The sequence below is a fragment of the Trichosurus vulpecula genome, chromosome 3 (genome assembly GCF_011100635.1).
Source record: "Trichosurus vulpecula isolate mTriVul1 chromosome 3, mTriVul1.pri, whole genome shotgun sequence".
In the NCBI taxonomy this organism is placed as follows: Eukaryota; Metazoa; Chordata; class Mammalia; order Diprotodontia; family Phalangeridae; genus Trichosurus; species Trichosurus vulpecula.
In genome coordinates this window covers 295,757,426-295,771,122 of record NC_050575.1, presented here as the reverse complement: position 1 = coordinate 295,771,122, position 13,697 = coordinate 295,757,426, and the positions used below count along the sequence as shown (strand labels likewise).

The 13,697-nt window shown below is 49.3% G+C and overlaps 2 protein-coding genes across 4 annotated transcripts in view; both read left to right on the top strand.

Moving 5' to 3' along the window:
- Positions 1 to 3,434: 3,434 nt before the first annotated feature.
- On the top strand, positions 3,435 to 6,070 carry SFTPC (surfactant protein C). 3 transcript variants are annotated; one of them, XM_036752833.1, is made up of 5 exons: positions 3,435 to 3,485; positions 4,636 to 4,779; positions 5,245 to 5,367; positions 5,732 to 5,842; positions 5,933 to 6,070. In XM_036752833.1, the coding sequence occupies exons 1-5, from the start codon at positions 3,435 to 3,437 to the stop codon at positions 6,068 to 6,070; spliced, it is 567 nt and encodes a 188-aa protein (XP_036608728.1). The 3 variants fall into 3 exon arrangements, with proteins under 3 accessions (XP_036608728.1, XP_036608727.1, XP_036608729.1); XM_036752832.1 differs by having other exon boundaries at positions 5,732 to 5,851; XM_036752834.1 differs by lacking the exon at positions 4,636 to 4,779 and having other exon boundaries at positions 5,732 to 5,851.
- A 1,827-nt stretch (positions 6,071 to 7,897) lies between these two features.
- The window catches only part of BMP1 (bone morphogenetic protein 1), a 55,172-nt gene continuing 49,372 nt past the window's right edge, over positions 7,898 to 13,697 (top strand). Inside the window, 1 exon segment of the mRNA XM_036751465.1 lies at positions 7,898 to 8,189. Coding sequence (XP_036607360.1) covers positions 8,000 to 8,189 — 190 coding nt within the window. The 5' untranslated portion in view covers positions 7,898 to 7,999.

Here is a 13,697-nt window from a genome sequence, read left to right as displayed (position 1 = left end):
AATTCATTTAGCCTAAAACTCTGCATTTTATAGATGAAGAAACAACAGCCCAGAAGGGTTGAATGAATTACTTCCCAAGGTTCCACAGATAGTAAATGCAGAGCCAGGATTCCATACTAAGGAGAATAATGACCCGGATGGGGCAGAGACTTGCCTAGAGTCCTCCAGCAATGTGAAGGATTCAGGACAATAAATTCACAGTCTAATAATTTATGCTACAAACTCCCTCTCCCCCTTCCCCTTCTGCCCCATCTGACTAGATCTCCTGAGAACAAGCTTCTACACAAGTGCACAGCTCAGGATACTCCCTGGGTCAAGGCCCTCCGGCCCCTAGAGATGCCCACAGGGTCCCCGAGATGCCTTTGGTTCTCCTTGGCTTTCCAGTTGGCCCAGTGCCCCACCTGGCTCCAGCCCAGTGCCCGTGAGTCAGCTGATCAATTCCAATGTTGCCAGGACAACTGGGGGAAGAGGCCCTGGGGAGCTGGCAAGGGTGGGCACTGCAGGCGGGCAGGCTCCCAGCCTTTGGCACCTGGACATGGCTGAAGCAGTATTATTGGGAGGGCAGGGAGTATGGGGCTAGCATCTCTCTTTTCTTCCTCCATTTTTCCTCCCTTCTAATTCCCCCTTCTCCTGCCCCCAACCTTCTCCTGGGACATTTTTCTAACTAGAGACTTGGGCAAATATTTAAAGGGGCAGTTGGAGGGTTGGGGATGAGGAGCAAACAATCTCCCCCTCTCCTTCTTCCTCTCCTTCAAAGCCCTGCTGAAACCTCTTAGGCCCTCTCAGGGACCAGGAATCCAATTAGTTGCACAATCTCTAAGGCCTGAGTGTACTCTAGCTGGGGGTCATAGGTAGGGGAGACATGTGCACATGAAGCCAAGGGAACAGGGTGTCAATTTTTAAATCTAAAGAGTATCCAGTAGTCTTTGGATTAGAAAAGATAAGGAATAGGAATTGGGGGAAAGGCCTGAAGTTTGGAAAATTGGATGGCTGGGAAGCAGTTAAAGATGTCAGGAAAAAAAAAAGAGGAGAGGTGTGAGGGAGGAGTTGGGAGGGGCAGGTTTAGGACTGGGGAAAAAGTGCAGAGGAATCTAGGCGGAGAATAGAGATGGAGTGACAGGAGAATAGCCCCCCTGGGAAAGGAAGGCTAGGTGGTTGTTTGGGAGACAGGAACATACCATTCAATCAGTCTCCTGTGCTAGGTGCTCTTACGGGATATGGAAACATAAAAATAATCGCTCACATTAATATAGTGCTTTAAGGTTTATAAAATACTTCTCTTTTGTGCCTCATAATAACCCCATGAGGTGGGTGCTGTCATGATCCTCATTTCGAAACTGAGGAAATTGACGCTCAGGGCAAGTAATTTTCTCATGGTAAAAACAGCTGGTAAGCAGGATTGGAATCTAGGGCTCCCTCTTCTGACTCCCTCCACTTCACCACAAACCCATGCCAGAGTCTAGAACAGCCCATGTATATTGGTTCACCCTAGAAACCCTGGCCTCAGGCAGCCAGAGGGGTGGGGAGACAGGGGGCTCATAGGTTAATGTAGGGCTCTTCCCATCCCTCTGACTCCTCACCATCCTCCAAGGCCCGAGTCAGGGCCCACCTCCTCCAGGGAGGCCTCCCTCATTACTATCCTCTGCTGATCTCACCCTCCTCTTAACTACTCTGCCACTTACTGCCTGTGGCGATCATTGGTGCTATTGCATGTTGAGAGTTATCTCTGTGTGTGTGTGTGTGTGTGTGTGCGTGTGTGTGTTCGTGTGTGCGTGTGTGTGTGTGTGTGTGTGTGTGTGTGTGTGTGTGTGTGTTCTTTCCTAGCTGCGCTCCTTGAGGGCAAAGATTCTGTCTTCTCCCTCCTTCGTACCCTCTTTAGTACAGACCATAGCAGACAGGATAAACTCTGTCCCTCTAATAATAGATGTGTGAAATCAGATCTGAGAAAGAGCCTGAGGTCAGAAGACATGAGTTTGAGTCTTGGCTCTAATATTTACTAATCAAGTGTGAGGTGGCTTGGTGGATAGAACGCTAGGCATAGAGTCTGAAAGACCCAAGTTCAAATCCCGCTTCAGACATTTACTAGCTGTGTGATCCTGGTCAAGTCACCTAGCTGCTGACTGCCTGAAAAATGGGTATGATAATTGTACCCACTTCTCAGGATTGCTGTGAAGGCAAAATGAGATAATCTTTATAAGGTCCTTGGCAAAACTTAAAGTGTATAAATGCTAGCTGCTGGCACTGCTGCTGTTGCTACTACTACTACCACTACCACTACTGATATTCTACTTCCACCCTAGCACCTACTGAGCCTTAGCTTCCTCCTTTGCAAAATGCGGGTAACTATAACTTCACTGCCTAGCTCATAGTGCTTGGAGGAGATCCCTTTACATCCAATTGCATCCAATCTAATCACCAAGGCCCAGAGAAGGGAAGTCACTGGCCCAAGGTCACACTGGAAGTAAGTAGCAAAGGAAGGATTCAAACCCATATCTTGTAACTCCAAATTCAGGGCTCTTTCCATTATATGTGGGTACCTTCATTACTGTAGGAAAAGCTCTTTGTTGAATGACCCAGTAAAGTCAGGGGGAGGGGAAACAGGGAGTAGGCATGGTAGAGGGGGAGAATCTGACCTATCTGGGGAACCTGGCGCTTGACTGAAACCTTTGCAACCAGCCTAATGCCAGGATAACACCCTTGTACCCAGTAGTGACTGTGGGTGCTGCTTCCCTTAGGGCAGGGATGGAGAACCTGCAGCCTCAAGGTCACATGTGGCCTTCTAGGTCGCTGGGTGCAGCCTTTTGACTGAGTCCAAGTTTTACAGAACAAATCCTTTCATTAAGGGGATTTGTTCCTTGAAGTTTGGATTCAGTCAAAGGGCAGCATTTGAGGACCTAGAGATCCATATGTGGCCTTGAGGCTGCAGGTTCCCCACCCCTGCCTTAGGGACTCTGTTTCTAGAGCAAAACCCTACAAATCTGTGTGATAGAAGAACAAATAGGGGAAATTCTAGAGCTCCAGCGGTGCCAGCCTGTTGCCCAAGGCTCCTGATTCTGGAAGAACAGGGCAGTGTCTTAAGGGCTGAAGAACAGGGGCAGTTGCCAACAGGAAGGGTAGAAACAACAAAAAAGACACTCTTGGTAGGTGGAGCATATTACTTAAGGCCAAGTTTACTCAGCTTGAACTCCGTGCTGGTTTGCAATGCCCAAGAGGCTTTTTGTGTCCCAGGATGAGAGCCCTTAGGCACTCATACTCTGAATTATCTCAGGCTTTGATTCTGGAGGGTCAGGAACAAACAGGCTTCAAAGCTAAGGGCTTGGCTTGAGTTCTGAAATGCAAGGTCCCGCCACACCACTTCCATTGATCGGTATAGTATATAAGGTCCCTGGACCAGGAGTCTGGAGGTGTGAGGAAGGCGAAGAGCCTGAGGCAACATGGATGTGGGCACCAAAGAGGCTCTGATGGAGAGAGCCCTGCCACCACCGGTAAGAGGAGCTTTGGGGAGGATGAGAAAGGGCCCCCAGCCACAAAGCTACGGTACAATGGGACTGAGGGCTCTCCACCAACACCCACCAACCCATACCCTAGGCTAGAGCATTTCATGTACATTTGTTGTCCGCAAAAGCCGGGCACAGGTGTTGGCTTGGGGCAGCTGGGGGTGGGGACACAGGGAATATGTGTCTTGGTGTAGGTTTCTCCAGAACTCATCAGACTCCTAGCTGTCCTTCAAGGCCCAAGTCAAGTGCTATCTCCTCCCCGAAGCCCCTCCCTGATTACTATCTCTTGCTCATTTCTCCTTTCTCTCAATTCCTTTACCGTTTCCTAACTGGCACAGTCGTTGGTGCCATTGAATGTTTATAGTTATCTTTGTGTGTGTGTGTGTGTGTGTGTGTGTGTGTGTGTGTGTGTGTGTGTTCTCAGCTGGACTCCTTGACTACAGAGATTCTGTTTTCTGCCTCCTTTTTATCCTTTTCAGGACCTAGCAGTATAGTGCATAGCAGGAATGTGATAAATTCTTGGTGATTGGTCAATTAACATCTAGGAGATGTCTTTAGGAGTCTGTTTATGCAGGGTAGAAGAGTGGACAACCTCAGGGATAGGGATAGGATAGCAAAAAATCAAAAAGAAAGGAAAGGAAAGGGAAGGGAAGGGAAGGAAAGGAAAGGAAAGGGAAGGGAAGGAAAGGAAAGGAAAGGAAAGGAAAGGAAAGGAAATGAAAGGAAAGGAAAGGAAAGGGGAAAGGAAAGGAAAGGACCATTTGTAAAAATGTAGATTAAATAACAGAACAGAAATCAAAAAGAAGCACAGACAAGCAGGACAGCTTTGAAATTGTGCAATTTGAATTGATCACAAACTTTAAAAGAAAGTGAGCTATTTATAGCAGCGATCTGTAGTTTTGTATGCAATCACGGGTTTGTTTTCTTTTGTTGTTGTTCTGTGTAATATGGAAATGCCCATTTTTATCTGGTGTTTTTAAAGTTCAGAATAAAGGTAATTTTTTTTAAAAAAGAAAAAAATGGGCATCCTTGCTAACTGACACGAGTGGCCAAGTGGCAGTGAGGGTGGGGTAGGGGGTCATCAAAATATGATCCCCAGCTTTGACAGTGATTTCCCTGGCCCCTCTTTCCTTAACAGGACTACTCTGTCACCCCTCAAGGCCAGTTTAAACTACCCTGCAAGCGGCTGCTCATCATCGTGGTGGTCGTGGTTTTGGTGGTGGTTGTGGTGCTAGGGGCCCTGCTCATGGGGCTGCATATGAGTCAGAAGCACACAGAGATGGTGAGGGGGTGCTGGAGGGGCTGGCAGCTTGGAAGTGGGCTGGCAGGATGGGCAGGAAGGGCTGCGCAGGTGAAGTTTGGTTTGGGATGATGGATGGGGTGGGCACTGTGAGCAGAAGATCTATTAAGAGGGTTGAGCATGGAAGGCATGGGATTTAGAAAGGCTGCAAGAATGGGCACAAAGCAGGGAGGAGAAAGAACAGACACAATAGACTTAACTTTTGCCCTTCGCCAAGATAGCTTGACCTGATTAAAGAATATTACAGTCAGTACTCTCCAACCCTCTCCACACCAGCCCAGGTGCCCTACTTAGTTCATTTTCTCTGGGTAGCATGAATGGGGTGGGCACTGCCCATAGACCAGCTCAAGGCTGCACTTGGGAAAAGTACTTGGGGTTGGGTAAGGACCCTGAAAAGATAAGAGAGGAAGAAGCCTGGCAGAACTGACAGACAGTCCAATTCTCTAGGTCCTGGAGATGAGCATTGGGGGGCCAGATGCCCAAAAGCGCCTGGCCCTCAGCAGGCAAGAGGGAACTGTCTCTACCTTCTCCGTTGGCTCCTCTGGCACTGTGGTGTATGATTACTATCGGGTATGCGAGAGATGCCGCAGGGCTGGTGTTAGGTGGGGGGGTGAGGGTGGGGCAAGTCAATCACCAGATTGACTGGAAGGTGGGGTTCCCATATCTCTCGAACATGTTTGGGATTTAGCTTAGGTGCAAACATGCCTGAACACCAGCCTCTACCTTTGTGCCCTCCTCCACACTTCATCCTGTGGTGGTCACCTGACCCTCCTTGAGCTCTTAGCTCCCAAAAGATCAGCAAGGCTCCAATGCTGATTCTCACAGTCCACTAGATGGAGACTGAAGCTCTGAACCCTCAAAGCTTCTAGACTGAGGGTGAGGTTATAGGGAGGCAGAAACTTTCTTCAGTCAATTTTTTCCCTTCTATGCTCAGCTCTTAATTGCGTATAAGCCTGCCCTGGGTGCCACCTGTTATATCACTCAAATGACTCCAGAGGATATCCCCAGCCTAGATGTCATCACCCGAAAATTTCAGAGTCACCTGGTGAGTGGTGCTCCACATTTCCATCGCACACTCTGGGTATTTGTATCTGATATCAATCATACCCCACCCTTGGGGAATGTCTTTTTTTAGGCTAAACCCTCTTTGCCCGCTGCTAAACAGGATCAGGAGGAGGACTCTCATGCCAGCTCAGAGTCCCAGGTGGACCCAGCCTTCCTGGGCACTACTATGAATGTCCTTTGTGGCGAGGTTCCTCTGTACTACATTTAGGGACCATCTGGTGAGCAAGGGGATAGAGGCAAGGTTCTTGGAGGGTGCTGCTAAGTTGAACCAAGGGAACTGTGGAAAGCATGACATTATGTTTGTGTCTGCCAAGGGGCACTGAACTCAGATGAACCATACTGGGTAGAACTGGAGGGGGTGGAGGAGGTGGATCATGCTCAGGAAAGCCCAGAAGTGGGGGTGGGGGTGAGGAGGAGAGTTGAGAGTCTCCACCCTCTCCCCTTCCTCTAGAAAGGAACCTTAGAAGTCATAAAGTCTAATTCCCTCATTTTACAGATGAATAAACTGAGACACAGAGAGATTCATTCAATAACTTGCTGAGGGTAACACAGCTAGTGAATACCTGAATCTAGGTCCAAGTCCGGGACTCTGTGTGCTGGCTTTTCATGGTAACCTCCTCCCACTGTAACTAGTGTCTTTGCTTTCTAGGTTTTGGGCTGCCAAGGAGACAGAAGAGATCTTACAGCTTGCAAAGAGAGAAAAAGGAGTGGGGAGGAAAGTGGGGGGAGGGGTAAGGGGAAGATGTATGTTTGGTGGGTGCGGGTGCTTCTACTACAAAAATAATAAAGTTACTTTATGAGTTCTTCGAAGAGCTCTTATGGAAATCCTGCGTGAGTTCCTTCCTGCCGGTCAGTCCACTACATTCCCCCCGGACCACTGCCGTGGGGACCTAGCGAGGAAGGAATGGCGTTCTAAGATGGGGCTGGGAAAGACGGTTGGCAGATAGCAGAGAAAAAGAGCTGCCCCTTCCGCTCCGTGGAACGTGACTCCTTGTCCCAGACACGAGTGGGGGGCGTAACTGAGACTTGGGGAGCGATCAGCGAGGCTGTAGCGACCTCCAATGGCTATTCCAGGAACGGCCTCTCTCCATGAAAAGAGGACGAGTTTGGGAGAGACAGGGAAAGAGAAAGAAACCAAGAGGGACCGGAGAGAGAAAAAGAAATAGAGACAGAGAGACATATATACAGAAAGGAAGTGAGGGGGAAAGAGGAAACGTGACACACACACACACACAGAAAGACAGACAGACAGGGACAGAGAGGAGAAAAAGAGACGGGGCGGGGGCACAAGAGACCGGAGGAAGGGAAGGAGGCAGAAAGAAGGGAGAGAGAGAAGAGAGTTTCTGCAGGGGTTGTGGCTGAAGGTGGGGGGGCGCTTCATTTTCTGGGACGGTCTCGGGACTTGGCACCCCAGGGACACCCCATAGAGAAACTCAGCCACTAGGAGGCACCCCCCCGGAGCTTCCACCCCACAAGTGAACTCCATACCGGGGCCCCATCACGCTGTTTTACTCCACCTCCCGCGCCCCACGCGTGCCCCTCGGTGCCCGGGGCTCCCTGGTCTCCCAGGCCTGCGCGGGTGGAGCCAGCAGTAGCAGCGACTGCAGCCGTGGTGGTGGCGGCGGCATCCAGAACTCCCACTCCCCACGCGTGGAGAGGGCCCCCCTCCCGCTCCCCGGCGGGAGGGACCGCGACCGCCCGCGGGCCGGCTCGCTGCTTCCCCGCCTCCGGCTGGCCCCATTCCCGGGGCTGAGCACAGTCCGGGCCCCGAGGGGGGCTGAGCTCCGAACGAAAACACGCCCTCCGGCGAGCTCATTTCCCTAAAAGAAAAAAAAAAGAGGAAAAAAAGAGGGGGGGAGGAAGAGAGGGAGAGAAAAGCAAGGGCCGGAGAGGGAGAGAGAAGGGGGGAGAGAAATTGAGAAAGGGGGTGGACGGGAAGAGAGGGAGGAGGAGAGGAGGGGAAGAGATAGGAGAGGAGGGAGAGAGGGAGGGCTAGAGAGAGCCGGAGAAAGGGAGGGAGAAAGAGAGAGAGAAGGAAAAAAGATCCCTCCCTTCTCCTTCCATTCCTCCTCTTCCCCTCCTTCCTTCTCTGCTCGCTCGGTCTCGGCCCCGGCCCCGGAGCCGCATCCCCGCCAGCATGCCGGGCTCCGCCGCTCGCCCGCCCCTGCCGCTGCCGCTGCAGCTGCTGCTGCTGCCGCTGCTGTCCCTGCTGCTGCTGCTGCTGCCCCCGCGCCCGGCTCGGGCGCTGGACTTGGCCGACTACACCTATGACCTGGGGGACGACGAGGACCCCGAGCCCCTCAACTACAAAGATCCCTGCAAAGCCGGTGAGTGTCCCCCACCGCCACCACCAGGGGATGGGGGGGGGGGCGGCCGGGCCTGGAGCTGGGCTGGGGGGCGGGGGGGAGTCGCGGACAGTGAAGGTTGGGGGGGTGGGGGCAGTATGGGAGAGGAGGCGAGAGTATCCCTGCCACGCCACGGGGTCTGTTAGGGGTTCGGGTTGGGGGAGGACGGTCCAGTGTGGGAAGCTGAGCCTGCCTGGTTGGCAATGCAGCGGGGAACAAAAGAGAGAGGGAGAGGGAGGGGGAAGTTTGGGGGACTTGTAGGACAGAAGTTTTGCTGCTGCCACCGCTGCCTGTTGCTGCTGCAATTTCTCTGATTCCAGGAGAGGAGGATTCTTAGGGGAATCTCCCTGGATCCAGGGAGGGCAGCCGCCCGGCACTTCGTTTTTCTGCCCGCTGGAAATTTTTTTGGCCACACTTGTGTATGTGTGTGTCTTCGCCCCTGTGCAATTTTTCCTTTCTCTCCACTCCCCCCGCTCCCCCATCCCTTCCTCTGGAGCTTGTAGAAGTTTTCCAGTCTATTTCAATGGTCCTTGGGGCTGCCTGGCTGCTAGTGGGGAAGAGGAGAGAGAGGTGGGGAAATCCCTAAGGGCCTAATCGGGACAGGCCTCTGACCTAAGTGGCAGAGGAGAATTTTTTAAATGAATGGTGAGATTGCTGGTTTTTCTTGTTGCCTGGGATTCTTTGGGTTGTAAGCCCCAGCCGTGCTGGGGGGAGGCTGGTTAATCAGCTGTCAAAATCAATGAACACAACCCAGAGAAGGAATTAACCTTTCCCCCACACCCTTTCCCCCACACGCCAGGAGCAGACTCCCAGCACCCCCCACCCCTAAGGCCAAGTTGGTGGTGAGGAAAGGAAAGGCACAAAGAAGTGGAATCTTAAATATCACTTTCCTACCCCACAGGGGCAGGAGGTTAATTAGCAGAGGTCAGGGTCCTGGGTCTGTGTGGTGAGGTGTGTATGTAGGGGGTGTGTGGTCCCACTGTGGCTCATTGGAGAGTGCATTTAACCCTACCATCCAAAGGGTCTTGCCCTAGGAAGATCCAGATGGCCCGGCCACAGGGCCATTTATGTCAGAGGAAGTCCTGGAATGGGGTCACCTGGGGACAAGGAGCCACCCAGAGGACAGTGATAGCTGGGCTTTCTGATTCAGGATCCAGATCTCTCCAAAGGAGTTTGGGGTGGAGGGTGTGGGATTAAGAGGATGGAGTAGAGCGATGGAAGAATTCTCAGGGCTGGGGCAGCTAGGTGATATGCTGGATAGAGCACTGGTCTTGGAGTCAGGAGGGCCTGAGTTCAAATACAGCCTTAGACATTTACTAGCTGTGTCACCCTGGGCAAGTCACTTAACCCCAATTGCCCACCAAAACAAGAATTCTCAGGGCTGGTGGGGGAACCTTCTGGATGAGTCTGGGTCCTGACACTGGGGGTCACTTGCTCTTATAGGGAAAATAGCCTCCTTCTAATGACTTATTCCACTCTCTCCAAGTCACTGAGGTCGCTGCCCTGGCAGGCTTTTTGGTGGAGGTGGACCACTGCAGAGACAGAAGGTCCCTAAGACAGGAAAAGGAGCCGGGTCATTTCCCCTACTCATCAGTGTCCACGTCTGCCTTCACTTCTAAGCCAGAATCCTTTATTGACTTCAGTTCAACAATTCAAGAAACATTTAATAAATGCTTTCTAAGTACAAGGCATTGTCCTCAGTCGTGGGGGATGCAGAGTATTTGTTTATTTGGATGGATGGCTGGTTTGGTTTTTTAAAATGGCATAGTCTGAGTTCTCAAGGAGTTTACAGCCTGGTAAAAGAGGATGAGACCTGTACATGTAATTCATAATATAAATAAATAGGAGAGGCCCAAGTAGTGGCTTCCAGAGTATTCTTCCTGATCTCCATACTCAGTATGTTACTCCTACTCAAAAAGCCTTCAGCAGCTCCCCATTGTCTACTAAATAAAGTATGAAATCCCAATCCTGGAATTCCAGGGCTTCTTTGGGCTCCAATCTGCTTTTTCTCTAGCACCCTTAATTCCCTTCCCTTACTCTATGCCACAGTCAGACTGGAAATCTCTTAGTCCTGATTCCCATTCTGCCCTCTCCCGCCTTGCCCATTAGAATAGAAGCTTATTGCCAGCGGGGATTTTTTCATTCTTTGTGCTTGTATCCCCACGGCCTCAAATAGTATCTGGCATTTAGGAGGTGTTTAATAACCGCTTGTTGATTGATTGATTTGCTCACACTATACCCTGCATCTGGAATGGATTTCCTACTTCTCCAATTTCAGTCAATTAACTGACACACACCCCCACCCCCACTCCCACTCTCCCTCAACAGCCAACTTAGGTGCCTCCTCCAGGAAGCCTTCTCTGATCTCTCCCTCTTCTTTAACTTCCTCTCCCTCCATCGAGTAAAAGTCGTTGCTCAGATTTCTGTTTGTGTGGACTTCTCCTTTGCCCTTTATTCTTTGTGGTCATGTCTACTTCATCTATCTCATTGTAAACACCTTGAGAGCAAGGCTTGTGTCTTAGCTATCTTGGCAACCACAGTGCCTGGTGCATAGTAGGTGACAAATGTTAATGATGTTTGTTGAATAAAAGAGAAATTTGAGAAGGACAAGATTGCTTATAGCACTTACACTTTGTATCATTATACTCAGGTCCTTTCCCCTCTATACTTGCTGGGAGGAGGGTGGGAAGTGGACCAGTAGAGAACAGTTGTATGGTAAAGGAGAGTTCTTGTCCTCACAGTCAGGGTCCACATCTCCCCGAAGGAGTTTATGTCCCCTTCCTTGGAATAAATGGATATTGCCTGAGCATCTACTAAGAGCAGGGCTAATGAAGCCACGTGCTCTGGCAATTACTGAAAATTTGTAACATGAGGTTTCCTGCCATCATAGAGTTTAGTCTAGAAGGGAGATAAGACACGTATGTGTAAAACATAATTACTAATATATCTCACCTATAAGTGCCAAATAAATGGTACCAGTCAGATGACAGAAAGATTATGGTGTGCCGGGGAGTGTGTGACCTCTGTAAAGTCACTGAATTTCTCTGGGCTTCAATTTCCTTATCTGTAAAATGAGGGACTTCGAATAAATGATTTCTAAGGCCCTTTCCACCTCAAATTGTGGGGGAGGGAGAGAAGCAGCATTTATTAAGCACCTACTATGAGTCAGACACTATAGTAAGCACTTTATGAGTATTATCTCATTCGTCTATTTCTACTATTTCTGTTCTCCCTGGCTCTTCTACTGGAGGAGTTGCAGTGAGTCTAAGCTTAGGCCTCCACGTTCCAGAGGTAAGGGTCTGAGTAGGATGGTGGTGAGAGAAATGGGCAGCCCCCAGGCCACAGCAATGGTCTGATTATAGAGGATAGCCATCCCTAGGACAATGACAACCCAAGCTACAGGTCAGACCGGGCATTCTCTTCTTAGTCACCTATGTGGTCATTTCCAATCCCATCTCTCCACCCACCCTCACCAAAAAAAAATTGTAATAATAATAATCCTGCAGACTTTCCTTTCTCTTGGTGGTTTTAGCAGTCACCCAGGCTCCCATGTTGGCAAAAACTTTGACTATCCTCTCTCCTTTACTTCTTATATCAAATCAGGTACCAAATTTTGTCAATTCTACCTCCATAGTATCTCTTGCATCTGCTCGCTTATCTCTATTCGCATTGCCATCCACTTGGGACAGGTCATGACTATGATTGACCTGACCACCTTCACTCCCTTTTGCCTTCCAGAGTCATGCTTTGAATGTTGTCAGAGTAAACTTTCTTCTGTATAGAGCTGGTTGTGACATTTTTCTGCTTAAAACCCTTTATGGACTTCCCACTGCCCCTAGAAAAGAGCATTTGATTGGTCAGAGGACCCGAGTTCACCTTCTGGCTTGGCTATGTGTGTCTGGAGATTCTGTGAATCCATTTCTGGATTCTTCTGACCATATATGATCTCTCCCACTTCTGAACACCCAAATCACTTTGTACTATGCTCACATTGTGTATTCATTTGTATTAGACTTACATATGTGTGTGTATTTCCCCTGCTGGATTATAAGCCCTATGAGGTCAGGAACCAAGTCTTAACTAAACTTTGTATTTTCCCCAATGCCCAGAGGACTGTTCTGCACATTTTGTTGTTGTTCAGTCATTTTCAGTTGCATCCGACTCTTCATGACTCCATTTGGGGTTTTCTTGGCAAAGATACTGGAATGGTTTGCCATTTCCTTCTCCAGCTCATTTTACAGGTAAGGAAACAGACAAACAGGGCTAAATGACTTGCCCAGGGTTACACAGCTAATAAATGTCTGAAGCTAGATTGAACCCAGAAAGATGAGTTTTCCTGACTCCAGGCCCAGTACTCTATCCTCTGTGCCACCTAGTTGCCCATTCTACACATACTAGGTACTTAATAAATGTTTGTCGAATTGAATGCATGACTGATCAGCATGGCCAGTGCCTATCTCCCAGGGAGAGACCTAGTATAAGAGGTTAACACTCAAATCATCCAGAAGTCCATCTAGGAGTTCTGTCTACCAATTCACACCTAGAAATGCTCAGATGGTGCTATACTCCCTAATAACATATGTTCCCTCCCCTCCCCCCACTTCTTTTGCTTTTTCTTCATTCCCCTCCCTCTACCCCCTCCTCCATCCCTGTTGTCTCTATACCCCAAGGGCCAAGGACTGCTTGGATATACTCAATGTCTAGCTACCTTTTCTGTCTGGCTCTTTCTTCCAAGTGCCACACCATCCCTCCAACAAAGGCAAAAGTCCTGACCTTGGAATGGGTGGAGGGGGTGGTGGTAGCAACATGCCTTTGCCTCCTAGAGACAGAACTTGCCTCCCTGTTCAGCTCTACACCCTCCTCCCCCTTTGTACATAGCTTAGACAAGCTTGCAGTCTGGGAGAGTTGACAGCCCTATCAATAAGATGGAAACGTCCTTGTGACTGGGTTGTCCTGGGGATAATTAAATCCTATAGTCCACCCCCACCCCCCACTGCTCTTGCCATCAAGAGAGCTTTGAGAGAGATCCCCTAAATGGAATCCATGGCATTTTTGCTTCCTTGGGGAGGATTCTGGGATAGTTGAAGGATGGTTAGGAGGTCATGGATTAAGAGCTGGAAAGAACCTTAAGAGGTCATCTACTGAGTCCAACACCTCCATTTTTGATATTGTTTTTAATATATTCTATTAATATCTTCTGTTTTACATCACCTACATTTCTCCCCTGTATCTGTTCTTCTCTTCCCTTCCTATCCCTTATAACAAAGCATTTTTAAAATGAGAAAAGAGAGGGAAAGAATCAGGAAAAAAAAGATATCAAAAAAGTCTGAGGTGACATGTGATGTTCAACACCTTCGGAGCATCCTTTCTTCAGAAGAGCTAAGTGAAGTATTCTCTTATGTATCTTTTTGTGGGGGACCAAATTTGTTTGTTACAATTTTGCAACATTGTTTCAATTGTTTTGTAGTTGTTGTTTCTTCCATTTATATT

Bases quoted from the DNA above. Each gene is read 5' to 3' on its own strand.
- SFTPC (XM_036752832.1), top strand. From the start codon at position 3,435: ATGGATGTGGGCACCAAAGAGGCTCTGATGGAGAGAGCCCTGCCACCA. The intron at 3,486-4,635 runs GTAAGAGGAGCT...TTTCCTTAACAG, and splicing joins AGAGAGCCCTGCCACCACCG to GACTACTCTGTCACCCCTCA. The intron at 4,780-5,244 runs GTGAGGGGGTGC...CCAATTCTCTAG, and splicing joins GTCAGAAGCACACAGAGATG to GTCCTGGAGATGAGCATTGG.